Below are 20,378 nucleotides of genomic sequence, written 5' to 3' on the forward strand. Positions count from 1 at the left end.
TCCTGCCCACCTAGCAGTTCGAAAGCACGTCAAAGTGCAAGTAGATAAATAGGTACCGCTCCAGCGGGAAAGTAAACACCATTTCTGTGCGCTGCTCTGGTTCACCAGAAGTGGCTTAGTCATGCTGGCCACATGACCTGGAAGCTGTACATCAGCTCCCTCGGCCAATAAAGCGAGATGAGTGCCGCAACCCCAGAGTCGTCCGCAACTGGACCTAACGGTCAGAGGTCCCTTTACCTTTATGTAAGAGTTCATCCAAAACACATGCACAAAAAACCCCACACATCTCTTTTCAGTATTAGGAACTAACAGGGTACTGACACCAGGCAAGTTATAATATATGACTGCTTTCTGTCCCTTCTCCAAACTCTGATGGGTGTCACATTCCAAAGGCAGGAGAGAGAGATATCCCATCATCAAGAAACACTAATGTTCTTTTGTGAACCCCTTGACATCCATTAGTTTGTCAGGCATAAGCCCAGTGATGGATTGTCTTGATTATCATGTACAAATCTATCCAAAAACATTATTTACTTGCATTTTATGGACGTCTTTCTTATAATTACCCTATACAGAAACACACAACACACCATGTTTACAGACAGCTGATCATTATCTTATTTAAAATATATGTTTTTCTAAAACCCCACTAAATTATAGTTCTCACACAAGTTGCCTATCACTGTTCAGTTTCATGTCAAAATTGGAGGCTAGGGAGAGAGCCAATTACATAAAGAATCTGCCGTTCTGAGCATCATTACTAGGAAGCAAATCCCATTGAAATCAATTGGGCTTACTTCCTACAGGAATGGTTTATATATATATTTTTTAAAAAAATAAAAATATTGCATGCCATGTAAAATCATAATGCCCTTTTTTCTTAAGTCATGGCAGCAAACTCAGTCCAATTAACTAGCTTGCATATATTATCCATGCTCTGAAACACGCCACTGGGATTATGGAATGGACACAAAATGAAAATACATTGTGTTGATTGATATTTAAATGGGCATTTTCCTGCCCCCTGTGATTTTAGTGTGTTTCAGTTTCCAATAAGCAGAGTGCAAGAAGGGGAACCAATACAAAGCAGGGCCCGTCCAGATGTATTTTTTATTGTGCATTCATGATTAATTTGTACATGCAATGGTATTGGGATGCTTACAGGCGATCCAGTTTTCAGTACTTTCCACCAAGGTTTGGGGGTGAACATACTGCCTCGTTTCGAGTCGGTTCATTCCCTGCAGCTTCCTGCTGAATGTCTGTAAATTTTCCTACCACTAATTTTCCAGTTTATTCTCCGCCACCTCAATTGTGCAAGATAATATAATAACACTGGGGAACCATCAACTAGCAAGTACCAAAGTGAAACGATTTGTGGGTGGTCTGGTATAAATCCGCCATTAACACATCATTACTGTGTCAATAGAAGGGGAAGAAATGGAGGCAGTGAGAAATTTTACTTTCTTGGGTTCCATGATCACTGCAGATGGTGACAGCAGTCACAAAATTAAAAGACGGCTGCTTCTTGGGAGAAAAGCAATGAAAAACCTTGACAGCATCTTAAAAAGCAGAGACATCACCTTGCCAACAAAGGTCTGTGTAAAGCTATGATTTTCCCAGTAGTGATGTATGCAAGTGAGAGCTGGACCATAAAGAAGGTTGATCGCCGAATTATTGATGATTTTGAATTATGGTGCTGGAGGAGACTCTTGAGAGTCCCATGGACTGCAAGAAGATCAAACCTATCCATTCTTAAGGAAATCAGCCCTGAGTGCTCACTGGAAGGACAGATCGTAAAGCTGAGGCTCCAATACTGTGGCCACCTCATGAGAAGAGAAGACTCACTGGAAAAGACCCTGATGTTGGGAAAGATGGAGGGCACAAGGAGAAGGGGACGACATAGGACGAGATGGTTAGACAGTGTTCTCGAAGCTACAAACATGAATCTGACCAAACTGCAGGTGGCAGTGGAAGACAGGAGTGCCTGGCGTGCTCTGGTCCATGGGGTCACGAAGAGTCGGACACGACTGAACGACTAAACAACAACAACAACACTGTGTCAATGGCACCCACAACTCCACCAGTATGCAGGGCCTCACAACACATTTGCACATAAAAACATTTTAATGCTGTTTCTTTGCCAAATGGTAAACTCTATAAATACACAAACGCAGAGTGGGGGGCAACGACATGTTTCTGCTCAAGTGGAATTTTATACATAAAAAGTGATGCATTTTTCCATCTTTGTTTTTTCACAGACTGCTGACCTTATTAAGCGCAGAAAAAAATATTCCCTTCCGCCTTAGTTTCTCATTGTGTAGAGGGGAAAGTATTAGCAGCACGGAATAGTGATGTGAAAGTAATCGAATTAGGCAGCAATCCCACACTAGCTTACTTTAGAGTAGAGATGGGCAAATCTGACAATTTCTGATTCTCTGATTCTGATTCGTTTTTCCAGTCTTAAGTTCAGTTTGGGGTCATGAAGAGTCGGACACGACTGAACGACTAAACAACAACAAGTTCAGTTTCTCCACATTTCCTCATCAGTTTGCCTTTTTTCGTATGCCCTCATGAAAATTCATCAGCATTTTATTGCAGATTTCTCCTAACTACACATTTTTGTACGCAATTTTGCCCGATTTGCACCTTTTTTGCAAAGGAGTTTCCCCTCATATAATGCACTTCTACATGTTATAAAAATATGCGTATCTATATTTGCCTAAAGATATGCATTTTTGTACACACTGATTTGCTGGAGAACTGCATTTCAAAATTTGGAGAAGCGTGAATTTCAAAGAAAGGCAGAGTATTGGTTTACGCCTTGGTAATTAGGTAGGTATACCTTTGATTTCTCCCCAGTGATTTTTCTTACCTCGGAGTAAATCCCACTGAATTCTGTGGGACTCACATCCAAGCAGCCTTGCTTTGGATTTCGCTGTTTGTGTTGCAAAGCTTGGTTTTGAGAAAATATACTGATAAGCAGCCACCCCACAAGTGCCATAGTACTGGATATACGTAGCACACAGGGCAATTGTGATCAAATTATTTTGCTGAAGAGATTATGCTGAAATGTCCTGCTGTTCATGTATACAGTGGTACCTCGGGTTACATACGCTTCAGGTTACATACGCTTCAGGTTAAAGACTCCACTAACGCAAAAATAGTGCTTCAGGTTAAGAACTTTGCTTCAGGATAAGAACAGAAATCGTGCTCTGGTGGCGCGGCAGCAGCAGGAGGCCCCATTAGCTAAAGTGGTGCTTCAGGTTAAGAACAGTTTCAGGTTAAGAACGGACCTCCGGAAGGAATTAAGTACTTAACCTGAGGTACCACTGTACCTCCACATGGTGTGCTTTCATACAATGACTCTCATTCCATTAGGATGAACAGAATGGATTCATGAATATATGATTAAGTTTCATGTATGCGACTACAGTGGCAAAAAATTACCTGCCCAAAAAAGGAAAGAAGAAGAAGTCCCAGCAAAGGAAGAATGGATACAAAAACTTATGGGATATTCATAAATGGCGAAACTTACTGGAAGAATAAGAAATCAAGATAACAAACCTTTTTTTTAAAAAAAAATGGTTTATTGAATATTTACAGATAAATTGTAAACAGATAAAAACCCTGGCAGGATTATTGTAATGACCTGCAGTTTCATAAGAGTATATATTCAAAGATGAATAAGCAAGCAAATTAAGTTAATTTGGATATGCAGAAGATATTAAAAGTAAATTTAAGGAACCGCAGAAAGAGGGGGGACGAAGTCAAGTTTTGGAATGTCGAAATGATTGTAAAATCAGTGAAATGTATAAAGCTGAAAAGTATAAATAGAATAAAAAAAAATTTTAAAGGAAGAACAGAAAGGATGCAGGCAGTGATGGTTTTGTATGGGGGGTTATGTTCTTGACCCCCACAGATATTGGCAGAGCCCATGTAAGGCCTCCCTGCCCCGTTCAGTCCCCACCCTACCTGTTTTTGTAACATTTTCCGGCCACATCCAAGTTCAGCGCAATGTTCATGTGCACAGTATATGCCTATTGGTACACACCTAAAACAGTCGCTGCTTGTATTGTAGACGTTGTAGTCCAATAGATTTTGGCACCTGAGGCAAACCTCAAAAAAGTGCCACCCCTGCCAGGGAAGAAGAGGTGAGTAAGGTTCCGCATCAGGAACAAGCGGGGGATAAAATCAGCTTTACTTGATGGTTGAAGTGGGACTCCAAACCCAGGAGTCCCCAGAGGGCAGCCCCCACCATTTCATTTAAGGGGGGGCGGTGAAATAAAACAAATTGATGTCTTATATATATATAATAAATGTTCATAAATGTACCAAGCAAACACATACATAAATAAATATATAAGCCACATGTCTGAAGCAGCACAGGAAAACAGCCCTGGAACCATTCTGACTCCCAAACTGACCAAATGTTCTCTGCAAAGTCAAAGGAAAATGGAAAAGCCTTCCCATTGTCTTTTCATCCACAAATCCTCTCTTAAGGGTATGTCTGTGTATGAATAGGGTGAGCCTGTGATCTGGCTCAGGAACTACGGTAGTTATGATGTATCTGGGGGTGGTCTTGGATTCCAAGGCAGGCAATTTAAAATGTCTATATAAGGGTGGGCACCCCTGGGTTCTGGGTCCTCCTCCTTCTCCTGCGTGTGAAGGGGGAAACCTGTTGCAACAGTTCGATAAAGATCAGGCTTACAAGCTGCTTTGCTTCTCAATATTCTCTGGTTGGCCTCTGTTATTTTCTCTGACTGATGGAAAACCTTCAAAGGACTCTAAAACAGCTCTTGTGTCCCCCATAAGGGAATAAGGGCAGATTTTCGTTTATTACAGGGGAGACTAGCAGCACCTCCTATTTGTGGAGACGCTGCTATAGACAGTGGCGTAGCGTGGGGGGTGCAGGGGGGGGCGGCCACACCAGGCGCAACATCTGGGGGTTAGGGTTAGGGGCGCAAATCCGCGGGTTAGGGGGCGCAAATTACTTGCCTTGCCCCGGGTGCTGACAACCCACGCTATGCCACTGGCTATAGAGGCGGCATTGGGAGGGGGGCTGCTGAAGAGGGGGCAGAATCGGCCCCCCAAGGAGCACACGGCAGTGGCGGCAGCAGGCGAGGCATCCATTGGAGACTGGATCTGCTGCCCCAGTGGATGCTGCCGCCTGAGGCACTCGCCTCACCTTTCCTCATGGGTGGGCCGGCCCTGACTTCAGGAAACTTTGGAGCTGGCATGAAAAACGCCACGCAAATCCCCTCAGCGACTTAAGGGAGCTCCTTTACATGCAGGCTTAGAGAGAGAGACGGAAAACAAACTGAGAAAATAAGCAGTTTGGGCTCCCCAGACATTATTACAGCTCTAAAGCACTGGGCTGCTTTCGACAGATTCCCTTTAACACACATTTGCTTCCCTCTTTCTGTGGATAGCTGAGAAAGAACGTCATATCAGGGAGCCCCAAGGCTAAGAATTGATGTTGAAGCAGAAGAAGCACGTCGTACGAGCCTGTTAAGGTGCAATGGTGCTTTGCCTGACTGCTGGCGCCCTCTAGGAAGTTTGAAGCGTGCAATTCTTGGCATCCCTCAGCACACCTATCAAAACACCCCAGACTTAAATTGTTAATAGTAATTTTATTTTCCACAGAGTATTGTTGGAACAGCCAGCAAGCGGAGGGCTGGGGATTTCTAACAGGCAGGCTGCAACAGCCTCACCCAATGGCAATTCTTTGAGGGCTGCTGTGTCATTTAAATTGGCAGAAAATGGAATTACGCCGAACTCGGATATGCAATTTCTGTGTAAGGAAATGCCACGTTTTGTTTGGAAGTCGTACTGTAACACTATCATTGGCCTGGTGCGGGCCACATACGTAGCCGTGATTTGTTGCTTTAAACTGGTTAAGACATTCAGTGAAAACAAGGTTTGGATTGTGTTTGCAGGAAATCAGGTTTTCTCCCCCACATCACCACCAGTGTGGCCGTGCTTTTTCTCTGTAACTTCCTGCCTATTGATATTAAGCAGGCATCTTCATTGCATGGTTGTAAACCCCTGCTAGAACATTTCTGGTTAGGCAAACTTACCCTGATGTCATGCGCACAGTGAGAAGAAAAATGCTCTTGAGGTTTTCTTGCAATCAGGCGGGACAGAAAGTTTGCTAAACAAACAAACAAACAAACAAACAAACAAACAAACAAACAAGTCTTTAAAGTAATATTTCAATAATTTTACTATGTTTGCTCTTTCAACAAGTTCCTTAGGAAGGCAGATAGATTTGTTAAGCCACTCTGGGAACAGTCGTTCTGTGAGGGAGACAGCGGTCTCCTAACAACTCTCCGCACCCGTAAAAAAAAGCAGTTCCCAAGATTCCTTGAGGGGGCGAAAGCCATGACAGTTAAAGTGTTTTACATGTATCCTGCCGCATCTCTGCTCACCTTTCTCCCCTCACGAATGCTCATCTGCTCACTCGGCTTCCGATTTTCCCACCACACCAACTTTCCCTCCCTCTTTCCCTCCTCGCCAAGACTGTGTCCAAGCATGGCATTTATTAAGTTAAGTTTTACCGATTGTAATGGCAGCCAGTGCTTCTGTTCCAATCTCTAATGCTCCTTTCTCACTTTGGTACCTATATTAAGGCTACCAGATTTTTTTTCAAAGAATCCGGGGACACTTTTTTATTGAAAAGAGAAAAAAGTTATTTAAAAAGTTGCTTTTTTTTAAAAAAAAGAAGTCTCTTCTGTGGTCTCCTCTGTCGCACGTCCTTCCTCTGGACCCTGACCTGCTCTCTTGGAGCGCTAGCCGCCATGGAGTAGGATCGGACCTGGGCTTGGCCATGTGTCCTTGCCCTCCCGGTGCTCTCCTACCTCTCCTCAGTGGCGGCGGCGTGGCAATGCCAGGGCTCCCCTCTTTTTTCTCCTTCCTCTTTCTCTCTCTTCCTTCTCCTTCTCCTCTCCTCCTTCTCCCTGCATTGGCTCTGGGGTTTTCCTGGCCCCGTAGCAACGCTGGGCAGTCAGCCGGGTGAGCAGGCGCTCTCGCTCCCGGCTGAATTTGGGTCGCGGGTTGTGTGTGTGTCAGCAGTTCCCCCAGTTGACGCACCAGGCGTCCCTGGTTCCCCCTCGGCAGTGGCAGTCTCAGCAGTCCGGAGCCAGCCTGGTTGTGCAGTTGGCTTTGGCTGGCTTCAGGAGTTGCTTGCTGCCGTGCCGCCCGCCATTTTGCCTTGCTGGAAGTCCCCATATGATGTGTCTTGTGCCGTTGAACCAATCACGGAACATTCATTCCCTACTAATAAATCTACAACACTTAAAAAATAAATCCGGGGACATTAAATGAAATCCGGGGACAGATTTTGTCGGGAGACAGATTTGTAAATCCAGGGACTGTCCCTGGGAAATGGGGACGTCTGGTAACCATAACCTATATGCCACTCTGTCACCCTAAATTCACTCACACTTGTGCGAAAGGGTGGTTAGAAATTGGAGTTGACCCCTCTGCTCAACAGAGAAAACCAGTTGTGGAGCCTCACCTGGGATCACAGCTGTTGAGGGGACAGCCCTGGAAGGGCATGTAGGGTACCACAATGGGCTTTACTAGGTTATACTGGTTGTTACTGGTTGTAATGATAGCGTTTCTGGCCCAATTGCTAACATCCCTTTTACAATAAATTAAAACAATCCTTTAAAAAGATAGTTTAAAAGACTCTTCTTAAAAACTCCCTTAAAAGAATCAAGCCTTCAAAAAAGTTATATGATCTAAGAAAGTCTTTAAAAGAATCCTTCCAAAAGAATTTAAAAATTATAATGTAGCACCTTAGAGACCAACTGAGTAGTTTTAGGTATAAGCTTTCGTGTGCATACACACTTCTTCAGATTCATGTAGACCAACATGGCATCCTACTTGAATTCCTTTTACACTTATAGTACCTGTTGTGTTATGGGATCAGTGTTCCACCGTGTTTTGCCAACTTTTAAATAGTGGGAAATAACTTTAGGCCGGGAGACCACCCCAAATCTCGTTATGTGAAATTACAAGACAAAACACCTACAATTTTCTGAGTTCCAGGGTTTGGTTGCAAATGGCTCTCTTCCTGGCCCCAGCCGGAAACAGCATTGAAATTAACATGTGACCTTACAGTAAGGTTAAACCTTGTAGTAAGGTTAAGGCTTACTGGGAAATGATATATAATGAATTGAAAAAGATGTTTAAAATAACTTTTGTTTAAAAAAAACAACGCAAAACAGAAGCTTTCCTTTTGGGAATTATAGAGACAGAACTACCCAAACTGTATAGAAATTTATTCGTGTATGTGACTACAGCAGCAAGAATGTTACTTGCCCCAAATGGAAAGAAGTCCCAGCAAAGGAAGAATGGATGTGCAGAAATGGCGAAACTTACCGGAAAAATAAGCAATCAAGATAACCAACTTTTTATAAAAGAATGGAAATGGTTTATGGAATATTTACAAACAAACTGTAAACATATAAGAACATTGGCAGGATTATTGTAATAACCTGCAGTTTTATAAGAGTATATATTTAAAGTAGATGAATAAACAAGCAAATTAAGTTAATTTGGATATGTAGAAAATATTAAAAATAAAATTTAAGGAACTGCAGAAAGAGGGGGAAGGAAATCAAGTTTTGAAATGTAAAATGATAGTGTAATTATAGAAATGTATTAAAACTGAAAATCATTTTGTGTGTGAAATGAGCATGTAAATTTTCACTAGATACTACTGGATTACCAGAAGTAGCTTTTATGACATGTGAAAGAACACATAAAATGTGGAAATTTTCAGGCATTGGAATAAAATGCTGACTGAGCGCAGCCAAAATCCTCTTCCTGGCTCACTTTCTCCCTCTAAATTCCCCACTTCCTTTCCCGGTTAAAAGCTCAACATCAACTGAGGTGAGAACTATATTTATACAATTTCAGGGAAGTCTTTGGAAATTAGGGATAATGCCAATCTCACTACTTTGTCCTCTGCAAGCCTCGCAGGGATAGGATGATGTCCAAATGTAATCTGGTTGCATCGGAAGGTTTTGCCAGTTGTTCTGTTGCCAAAACGGCCCCTGCTTTGAGTGCCTACATTGGTTAGACTAATACACTTCACGATGAAATCAGCGCTGACAGCGGGGAGCCCATCTATTACGGGAAATAATTTGAAGGATCAGAGAGCAGCTTGTTAAAAGCAGTCAAATGTTGGCAGAACTATCAATGATTATTGGCATTTTTATTGTCTCAGAGGTAAAACAGGCAAATTAATGAATGCAGCATGAAATATTATTTCTGTTACCAGTGCATTTAGTTAAGCCATAATAAACAGGAAGGAATTGAGGCTGTGGGCAAGGGGGGAGGAATTTCTTCCTACAGGAATGACCGCTCCCCACATTAAATGGGGAGGGGGAATTTGCCTGGTCGCGCGCAGCCCCCTGGACCCCATGCAGCCCCATTAGCACAGGCTTGGCTTCGCTTTCCCCAGGTGGGATACCTGGAGGTCTCCACCTACCTCAGTCAGTTGCCCAATCCCGCCTGGGCAGGCGTTGCCAAGGTGATCAGGCCAGGTAGGGCAAGGGACTACCTGCCCACACAATAGAGGGAGGATCTTACCTGGGAATCGTCAGTTGGCTCCAGAGCTTCTCCCACCCTACCCACCCTCAGTTAAGACTTCTTTTGCAGGTTAACCTCTTCTCCACAGGTACGTGGGCGCTGCTACGTCAAGGTCGCTGTTGAAGGTGTTACGTCAAGGTCGCTGTGACACCTGGCTTGAGAGCAGTACATGTGAAAAGGATCTAGGAGTCTTGGTTGACCACAAACTTGACATGAGCCAACAGTGTGACGCGGCAGCTAAAAAAGCCAATGCAATTCTGGGCTGCATCAATAGGAGTATTGCATCTAGATCAAGGGAAGTAATAGTGCCACTGTATTCTGCTCTGGTCAGACCTCACCTGGAGTACTGTGTCCAGTTCTGGGCACCACAGTTCAAGAAGGACACTGACAAACTGGAACGTGTCCAGAGGAGGGCAACCAAAATGGTCAAAGGCCTGGAAACGATGCCTTATGAGGAACGGCTAAGGGAGCTGGGCATGTTTAGCCTGGAGAAGAGGAGGTTAAGGGGTGATATGATAGCCATGTTCAAATATATAAAAGGATGTCACATAGAGGAGGGAGAAAGGTTGTTTTCTGCTGCTCCAGAGAAGCGGACACGGAGCAATGGATCCAAACTACAAGAAAGAAGATTCCACCTAAACATTAGGAAGAACTTCCTGACAGTAAGAGCTGTCCGACAGTGGAATTTGCTGCCAAGGAGTGTGGTGGAGTCTCCTTCTTTGGAGGTCTTTAAGCAGAGGCTTGACAACCATATGTCAGGAGTGCTCTGATGGTGTTTCCTGCTTGGCAGGGGGTTGGACTCGATGGCCCTTGTGGTCTCTTCCAACTCTATGATTCTATGATTCAATTTTAATCCCATAGCACATTGTCTTGAGTCGTTATTCCGCACGGGGACCGCCCAGGGTTTTGGGGGACTCCACCTGTCCACACAATTGAAAGGCAGGCACATTACAGCTGTTGAATGGAGCAGTCACAGAGAAGCAAGCTATGGCCCTTCTGAGTATCAGCCAGGTGTGGCTGCCTCACAGGGCACCATCACTTCTTTTGTTGTCCTAATGGTGGCCCTCAAGTGGTCATTCTCTCACAAAGAATTTCACCTGACTAATTCTGCAATGGAATCCTCTGTTAGATTTTTAACCCTTGCTGAATCCAGGAGTCCAGGAATGAGAAGGGACTCGGCCATCATACAGATTGATCCCCCCCCCCAAAAAAACTGACAACAGTTATTATTGGAGTTGGAGGATATACTTTTGGTTGGCTTGTAAGCCTCCATGCAGTTCAGCTGAGGCTTATCACCCCTCTCTGCTCATCTGATGCTCAGGGAAGACATGATTTACATCCCTATTAAAAACTTAAGGTACCCCTGCCCGTACGGGCCAGTCTTGCCAGACTCTAGGGTTGTGCGCTCATCTCACTCTAAAGGCCGGGAGCCAGCGCTGTCCGAAGACACTTCCGGGTCATGTGGCCAGCGTGACATCGCTGCTCTGGCGAGCCAGAGCCGCACACGGAAACACCGTTTACCTTCCCGCTGGTAAGCGGTCCCTATTTATCTACTTGCACCTGGGAGTGCTTTCGAACTGCTAGGTTGGCAGGCGCTCGGACTGAACAACGGCAGCGCACCCCACCGCGGGGATTCGAACCGCCGACCTTTCGATCGGCAAGTCCTAGGTGCTGAGGCTTTAACCCACAGCGCCACCTGTGTCCCACATCCCTATTAGCAGAGCTTTTTTTCCAGCTGGAACCCATCGGAACTCAGTTCCGGCACCTCTCAGGTGGGCGCCATTGCCATTATATAAGAGAACAAGGGAGGCGTTCATGGCGAATTCCAGCACCCCTTTTTCTAGAAAAATAGCACTGTCTATTAGGGCTCTGCATGAACTCCAGGAATGTGTTTACTTTAACCTTTTTTGCTTTTTGCTTCCAAAATAAGTGAGATCTTGTGGGGAGGACCAGCTTCCGAAGTGGGGGATGGCCACCCCGATCTAAATTTTGCAACACTTGCCATGGCGAGTGCCGAGTCCTGTATGTGGGGGGACACATTACTGATTCAGGGCATCTCCTTAAAACCCAGAACACGAAGCCGGAGAGATACCGTATTTTTCGCCCTATAAGATGCACCCGAACATAAGACGCACCTAGTTTTAGAGAACAAGGAAAAAAATATTCTCTCCCTCTCTGCGCAGTGCTCCTTCAGTGAAGCGGCAGGAGAAATGGAGCCCCTTCCATTTCTCCTCCCGCTTCGCTGAAGGGGCTCTGTGCAGAGCTGCGCAGCGCCTCTCCAGCGAAGCGAAGCCAGGAGAGCAAGAGGGGTCGGTGCACACCGTTCTCGCTTGCTCTCCTGGCTTCAGGGATAGCTGCCCGAAGCCTCCGGAGCGTAGCGGGAGCGTTCCCGCTGCGCTCCAGAGGCTTCGCATTGCTTTTGCTGAAGCCATGGAGCCTGCATTCACTCCATAAGACTCACACACATTTCCCCTTACTTTTTAGGAGGGGAAAAGAGCGTCTTATAGAGCGAAAAATACGGTAATTTTGCGTTACTCTTAGGCAGGGAACATCTGCTCTCGACATAGGTTTCGAAACGGCGTCTAGCAGGTCCTCTAAATTTGGAAGCCTGTCAGTCCTGACAGGACGCATTGCCAGGAACAATAGTTCAAGCGAGGTTCCCGAGCAGCTGCAGGCACAGTGGATTGAGAGCTAATTGGCCTATTTATTGCAGATAATTATGCATATCGTTATAATTGAAGGAGCATCACTTTTATGGCTGCTGTGCGGCATCCTGGGCTTTTCAGGTCGATTGTAGTAGGGTTCTTTTTGAAAACGCACGTGGCAGATGCACAGTGTGGTCTGTGTGAAATAATTGTGCATATGCTTGTGGCATCTGAAGTTTTCCAGCTAATCTCCAGAGATGGAGAACATAATTATTTATACCCAGCCTCTTACCTTCCTCCAAAATACCGTACTTGACTGCTGTGCAGATCCACCTGCTCTGAAGAGAGGGGACAGGAAGCAATTTAAATGAGAGACTCAAATGGGACTTCTGCTTATATAGACACATACCCTAACAGAGAACCTGACTCTCCAGGGGTCAACCTTTCGGTCGCGGAAATGGCACCGCCTACAGACAAAAGGGAGGTGGCAGCAGGTTCGGGGGACTCCGGAAGTTTACAGAACTAGAAAAAAAAATAAGGAGGAACCCACACTGTTCAATGGAGACAGTGCAAACTTGGCAGGCATGGTGGTTGCTAGCTCCCTGTTAGAGAAAAGGAGAACAGAAAATCAGGGGAATGGAATGGAGTCTCCTGGCAGAAGACCTTGCCGGCTGGCTGGCTAAAACCCGGTCTCACTTGTCCTCTCTATTTCTGATGTTCAGGACGGGAGTGCCATTCCTTACATAGCCAAAATGGAACCACAAACATTCTGCTTTCAGTTCCACAATGGACAAAAGGAAGGATCCAAATGACAAGCAAATCTCCACACAGGCCTCATGCACATTCCTTTAACGCAGACAAATTCTTCACAGTTTGTCTTGAGAATAAAGGAAGAAGGAAAAAGAGGGACCCTCTCCTAATGTGGACATTAGGCAAAATTGCAAACAAAGGTGTTTCTATTTGGAGAAATTTGCACCGATTGCCTACAACTTCTAATGCCGATTTAAAAAATATGTATCTCAGATTGCAATGGAAAATGTGAATAACTGTATTTAAGAAGTCCGTTAGTATTGCCTGATGTGGACACCAGTTTGAGCGCAGCAGAAATATTAACTGGGTCAGCAGAAAGCATTATTCTCAGATAGAGTTAACATTACAGGCTAAAACTAACTAAAAGCAAAATGTTTATAATGAGTAAAACCCCACAAAAACCTTAAGTTATTTTGAAATTTCTATTACAATTTTTTTTTTGCAATAACCCAATCAGTTCTACTTTTTTTCAGCAATTTCCAAACGTGTGTGGTGTTTCTTCACAGCCACAAGTTGTTTTTTAAAAAAATTATACGCTTCAAGAAGAATCACACACAACACAGAAGATAAAAGAAAATTTGTATTTTCAAAATCATTTTTTCTTAGTTTCCTCTAGATCAAACTTTCTTGCTGTTCATAATTTACAAAGCTCAAAACAGAACTAAGAGTAGCCAAATCAAAGTAGCAACATGAGACGCCAACCATTTGTTTCAAAACAATGCCAACCATCCTTTTGACAGCTTAAAAGAAATAATTTTTAAAAAGAAAAAATCAAGGGAAAAACAACATCTGGAGATTTTTTTTACCAAATCCAGCTTACCAAGCACATCTGGAAAGACCCAGTTTCCTTAAAATACACTACATTGAACTTACAGGTGAAAAGGAATGAAAATTCTCTCTGGAAAATTTGTATCTGGAAAACGGGGGAAGCGTCAGAAGGGCACTGAGAGAGCCTGAGCTACAAGATTGTGGACACTTGTGGACCAATAATCACCACTAGAGATGTTTGGCAACATGCAGAGGGCTGAAAACCTTAGTTATTGCAAAAAATGAAAAGAAGTGTTAACCTGGCAGGGAGAGGATGCATTTTACGTGGTGAAACTGCACATCTTCGCTTTCCCTCTGCAACCATGATGCAACACTGCTCATGCAAAGCGTTCCTCCTCTTCACCCTGCAGCCGGCACTCCCAAAATCTGCTCCAGAGGGTCCCCCCAACCCTCTAGAGCAGATTTTTGGGGCATGTGGGAGGCTGCAAGGAGGAGAAAAAGAAGGGGAAGTCCTGTTCCACAAGCAGGAGGCCTATCCTCACTGCACAATGGCAGGGTTGGATACGGACATTAGCTCAAGGCCACAGGCACATTAGGAGCACAGTTTACTAGGAAGTGACGGCCTAGCCTCGTAGTGAAGCAGAGTCACACAGCTCCTGTCTGCTCTGGTAGGGCTTGCACAGGAGAACCTCCCAGGGGATGCTAATTTCAGGTCTTTGTTTGGAAGTTGTGCAGAAGATACAACTTCTCAGGTGGAAAGGCTACATGCAGCTTCTATAACAGCACTGGGAGTTTCAGCCAGCTGAATGCTCTTGCTGGTTGACAGATACTCAATAGCTGCTTGTTATTCACATGCTAACACTGCCTGAGCAGCCCCTTGCTGGCCAATGTTCTTCCAGACCAGCTGCTCACAGCGTGGTTAGGATCCAATCCTGCAGCTCTGAGCCATCACAACACACTCATTGCGCCTGAATGAGGAAAGGGTGAACTGAAACCATGAAAAATGGAAAAATGCGTCCAAGATCCACACTACCCCACATTAAACAGGCAGTTCCCAAACCAAAACAATGCCAGAATTCCATTTCTCTTGTATTGCAAAGGGGAGGTGGAAGAAGAACAAAGGCCCGTCTTTGTCTGACAGACAGTAAGAGTCTACAGGGACTTTCCTGATGGCTCAATCTTGTGGCTTTTATGTTCATAATAGAAGCTCTTCCTGCACATTCACCTGAGTTCTGTCCCCACTACAAGCCTGGGGTGTGTTCTTAGAGAAACACAGAAGGGTTATCCAGGATGGGAGTAGAAAGGCCTTGCAGAACTGGAGAAGTAGGTAAATGTTTTATCGTAAGATCCTATATGCTGAAACACTCGACAGCACTGAAAAGGCACAATTAGGTTCACAGTTAAAAGGGGTGTTTGAAGCACATATGCAAAACCCAGGCGAGTCTAGTGGAAGGGATGCCTGTAATTTCTAATACCGCCATAGAAGCACCTGTCTATATGCAGCCACAGAGTCAGCTGCATGAACAGGTCTTTATCAAGTGATATCAGGTGGAGCAACTCTGTCAAATGGGTCATTATTATTGCTGCTCTTCACAAAGGGCAACAATCAGTTGGGAAAGATTCAGGTGATTTGCTCTGCGCATGTAGCCACATGATGAGCATACACTTCCCAGCTATGTTCTGCTCCTATTCACCTTTAATGGTAGCCAGTGCCACTTCTGAAGCAGCACTAAGCCAGGCAGATTTGGTCCCAACTTATAAGTCAGAGTTAGGCATAGAAAAGGACTCTTTTTTTCCATTACAGCTGTGGCTCCTGTATAATAAAATTTCCCCAGGGCCTCATAAGTTGTATATAAACAGAGAACAAAGCAGCAGGATAGTAAAGTACAAAGGACAGCAGAGGAGGACTTATTGTCTCAAAATTCCATATATTAAAAAAGGGTTCCCTATGGTTTAAAAAGAAGCATTTCCCCCCCAGCAGATAGGTGAAAAAGGTGGAGGCAACTTGCGGCTTTGAACTAAAAGTCATGTCATTTGCTGTTGCTCGATTTGGACAATCAAATGCAGCTGTCTCTTTGCAATGGCGGTATTTAGGTCCCACAGAAACTCCAGCAACTGGCCTTTTAGAAGGTTTTCCATAGGCACAAACTGCAAGACTTGCTGCGGGGAGTCCGAGTCGAGCAGTACACCCATGAGCTTCTTCAGCTGCTGCAGGTATTGGAAAACCGGATCTGGAAGACCTTGGTAGCCAGCACAAAGCAGTACAGCGCTGGCTCCTAAGAGATGAGATGAGGTTGGGCAAGCAAATGAGATGTGCTGGAAACAACTGTGCAGTATGAAAACTAAGCCGGCAGTGAAGCGCGTAAAACAAGAAAGAATGGGCAGGACCAAAGCGTCCCCTTCCTGAAGCTCTGGGAACGAACGCAAAAGGCACTCCAGGAGCTGCTGCTGGTATTTTGGTTCCCCGTCGTGAAGCAACGAACAGCCGAACGTTGAGAGTGATGCAGACTCCAAGCGTTTAACTTCCAAGCCAGATGGGCTGTTGGCATCACAAAGCAATGGGAAGCCTACAGTCAAGCACTTTCTATGGCCAACGCAACCTTCATTTGGAACCTCCATAAGTTCAGACAATTCAGACAGTATCAGCGACTCTGTAAGAACATGGCAAGATTGGCACTCTTGCTGTGCCAGGCTTCTGAGGGCGCCAACGCTTGCCCTGCCAACGAAAGATTTCTCAAGAGCTTCATTGAGGCTCTTCAGGACCTCACCGTTACAGAAGGGAGAACACTTCACTCTCGGCAACCTCCGCCCCTCCAAGATGTACCATAACTGACAATCCAGGCTGCAAGAAGCCCCTTCCAAGATGGAATTTTTCCCGACGTTACCGAGGGAATGTTCTTCAGCCCATTGATTAAGACAGCCCTTGGCCACTTTCTCCTCCCATGTCAGAGACTCCAGAACCTTCCTCTCATTGTACGTGCAAAAGTATTTGTTCCTCTGCCCACACCATTTGGAGTTCATGCTACAGCCCGCACGGAGCTTCTTCACAAGCCAGTTATTTCTGGCGATAGGCTTCATCTGGAACCGGTTCAAGAAGAACGCAACGGCACAATCCCGTAAAGCGTTCAGCCTCGCCTGCTCCACCTCGCCCATGCGCTCAAAGAGTCTGAGGTTCTCAGCAATGGTCTCGATTTGGTACCTGTGGAAGAACGAACAGCACTCTTCGTGGACTTTAAGGAAAGATTCCGGAATGGAGTGTTGGGGGAAGAGGGCCTTCTCGACCATGTCCGTCCCAAAGTTCTGCATCATCTTGGACAAGAGCAAGTGAATGGCCTCCCTGCCCAAATAGTGAAGGCAGACCACATACACCTCAGAGTTCCCAGCTTTACTAGTGGCTGGTTTAAACACGTGAACCTCTTCGAAAGAGCAGTTCAGCAGATACAGCAAGCTAACGGAACAATGCTCAAATAGAGTGAACATCTTCAGAACGAAGGAGCCCCCCAGGCCAAGGGTCATTAAGGCAGTGACCGTTTCGCAGTAATGCAAAGAGGAAACCAGGGCTTCTTGCTCGCCTGGATTTCCTTGGCAATCAAAGCTCCCGTCGGATGTGACCAGGTGAACGGTGGCCATGTTGCTGATGAACTGCTGCAGTCCCGTGAGATGTTTGAGCGTCATCACATCCCCTGTGTTCTCAGGGCCAAAATACCACCAGGGCAGAGTGTTTGCGATAAGCCTGTCATCCATAATCATCATAAGGGTATCATTTGCTTCATGGTACGGGTTCAAGGTATTAGCTACCCAATTCCAGTCGCAAGGGATGCGGTGAGACTTGAGGTAATGATTGAGGCTGGCTATGAAGGCGCCAGGAGCCTCACAGAGATGGACAGAGTTGAGTTCCCCATTTTGAAGAGCATCGCTTGGGAGGAGAGGGAAGCTGCCCAGGATCTCATGGAATTTGCACCAAGCTTGGGTACACAACTCAGCATTTACGGCTTGCTTGATGTGAGCAATGATTTTCCCTGCTTTGTTGGTGAAGGACGTGTGCTGATGCCACTCATCTAATTTCTTGTCGCTCAGCTGGTTCTTGACTTCATTCAGGGAATCCTTCAAGGAGGCAAGGGAACTGAACTCTTTGTGATCGCAGCTAAAAGCCTGGTTAGGATCCGGCAGCTGCCATTCATTGTTGGGTGGTTTGGTGTACGAGAACTTCTTCCCAAAGAGCTTCTCAATTTCAGCAATGATATCAGAACCAAACTTGTCAAGGGTTGTGGTCTGCTCAGCGTATGCTGCCTTCTTCTGCTTGTTCATTCTTAGACCAAGGCAAACCCTGGAGAAAAGAGGAGAAAACCAAATGAAGGAGGGAAAGGACTCAGGGGGAGATTTGCATGCAGATGATCCCAGGTTCAATCCCCATAATCTCCGGGTAGGGTTGTGAATGTCTCCTGTCTGAAATTTAGAGGAGTCGCTGTCAGTGTCAGTATGAACCAGGGGTGAGGAACCTTTTTCTTTTTTTCCATTTTTTAAAATTAATTTTCCACATTTACAACAAATATAGCATATAAAAGACAGAAAACAAAACACATTACAATACAGTGATACCTCGGGTTACATACGCTTCAGGTTACAGACTCCGCTAACCCAGAAATATTACCTCGGGTTAAGTACTTTGCTTCAGGATGAGAACAGAAATTGTGCTCTGGCAGCACGGCGGCAGCAGAAGGCCCCATTAGCTAAAGTGGTGCTTCAGGTTAAGCACAGTTTCAGGTTAAGAACGGACCTCCGGAACGAATGAAGTACTTAACCCGAGGTACCACCGTACTAAAAAAGAAAAAAGAAAAAGAAAAACACTTATTACTTCTAAAATCCAAATTAACTTTCATTGTTATCTGACTTCCTCAAATCCCCCCTAACTGCATTTCATTGTGACACCTTTGTGACAGTTCTCCAATATCAGCTTTCTAATACAATTAACTCCTTCCATTTACTATATTCATCTCTTTTCTTATTAGTTTAAATCCATATTACTATACAACATTCTTATTCTAATCCTAGGCCTATTTGATACTTTCAAGTACCTTCTAATTATCTGTGAGGAACCTTTTTCAGCCCAAGGACGCATTATTTTCTGGGCAACTTCTGGAGGGCCCCATGGCTGTGGTGGGTAGGACCAGAGGCAGATGTAGGCAGTGCAGCAAAAGTTAACTTTACCTTTGTACTGTAAGCTGGTTTCTACTCTATCCTCCTCCCAATATCAGACTTCAAGACCACATTCCAGGTAAAAAAAACCAGGGTGTGAAGTGAGCGGTGGGGAAAGCTCTGAGGATCAAATAAAGGGGTGGGGGTGGGGGATACATTTGGCCCCCAGGCCTGAAGCCCCTCACTCCTGGTATAGACAGTGCTCAGCTAGATGGGTATTGTAAAGCAACTATACGGGAGAGGGTTTTCGAGGGAGGGGGACGTTTAGTAATGGTTGATAAGCTCTGCTGACAGGCCATTCCTCTGGCGTGTGATGGGAGTTGTAGCCCAGCAACTAGAGAGGCAGAAAGTCAAGGCATAGCAATAACAGGCTCTACCAATAGCCCATGGACTGCAAGAAGATCAAACCTATCCATTCTTAAGGAAATCAGCCCTGAGTTATATCTGGAAGGACAGATCGTGAAGCTGAGGCTCCAATACTTTGGCCACCTCATGAGAAGAGAAGACTCCCTGGGAAAGACCCTGATGTTGGGAAAGATGGAGGGCACAAGGAGAAGGGGACGACAGAGGACGAGATGGTTGGACAGTGTTCTCGAAGCTACCAACATGAGTTGGACCAAACTGCGGGAGGCAGTGGAAGACAGGAGTGCCTGGTGTGCTCTGGTCCATGGGGTCACGGAGAGTCGGACACAACTAAACGACTAAACAACAACAACCACCAATAGTCCAAATCTGCACCCCCGTTTTTGCATGATTTCTGTGACAAGCACTCAGGGCCTATGTAACTACACGACACAATTCCCAAAGGCAAATGAAGTTGCTTTTTTTAAAGCCACTGAAGCAAGAAGTCAGGTATGCATCACATTTCCAAGGAGTACACGCTTCCTCTAATTCGCACGTTAATTTAGCGACAGCAAAGTATACGTGTACATTCATTAACGCGGACAAGACCTCGACCCCGCCCCTTCCGCTACAAACATGCATTCAAAGAGGATCTCCTTTTGATCTCCAATCAATACCCATGATGAATGAGGGGAGGGGGGAAACACCAAACCATTATCCGTGTAATTAAAAGTATTCACCCCCTACGCTGAAAACCAACAGCTGCGCATGCGTGCTTCCCTTTACAGGTGAGGCCGGGAGAACGCGCCTTCCATTTCCGCGCAGGCGCACTTCGAGGCTCTAATCTCCCTTTCGGGTCCGCACTGTGAAACTGCCTCTCCTCTCGCCTTTTCCGGACCAGCCGCGCGCGCGCAGAACGCTTTCCTCCCACGAGACCCTGTCGCGAGAGCCCGCCCGCTTTCCCGCGCGGCTTGGGCGGTTTCCACCCACCGGCCAATAGGAGAAGGCGTGTGGGGG

The 20,378-nt window shown here is 45.4% G+C and overlaps 1 protein-coding gene across 2 annotated transcripts; it reads right to left on the reverse strand.

Annotated features, from left to right (window-relative positions):
• Positions 1 to 15,734: 15,734 nt before the first annotated feature.
• Positions 15,735 to 20,254, reverse strand: CMTR2 (cap methyltransferase 2). 2 transcript variants are annotated; one of them, XM_083436368.1, is made up of 2 exons: positions 20,102 to 20,254; positions 15,735 to 18,150 (listed from the first exon to the last, which is right to left on the reverse strand). In XM_083436368.1, exon 2 carries the CDS (start codon positions 18,129 to 18,131, stop codon positions 15,849 to 15,851), a length of 2,283 nt encoding a protein of 760 aa, XP_083292494.1. In that variant the 5' UTR covers positions 18,132 to 18,150; positions 20,102 to 20,254; the 3' UTR covers positions 15,735 to 15,848. The 2 variants fall into 2 exon arrangements, with proteins under 2 accessions (XP_083292494.1, XP_083292493.1); XM_083436367.1 differs by having other exon boundaries at positions 18,899 to 20,231.
• Positions 20,255 to 20,378: the final 124 nt, after the last annotated feature.

Source organism: Podarcis tiliguerta, assembly GCF_965153285.1.
Source record: "Podarcis tiliguerta genome assembly, chromosome: 4".
NCBI classification, from domain to species: Eukaryota; Metazoa; Chordata; class Lepidosauria; order Squamata; family Lacertidae; genus Podarcis; species Podarcis tiliguerta.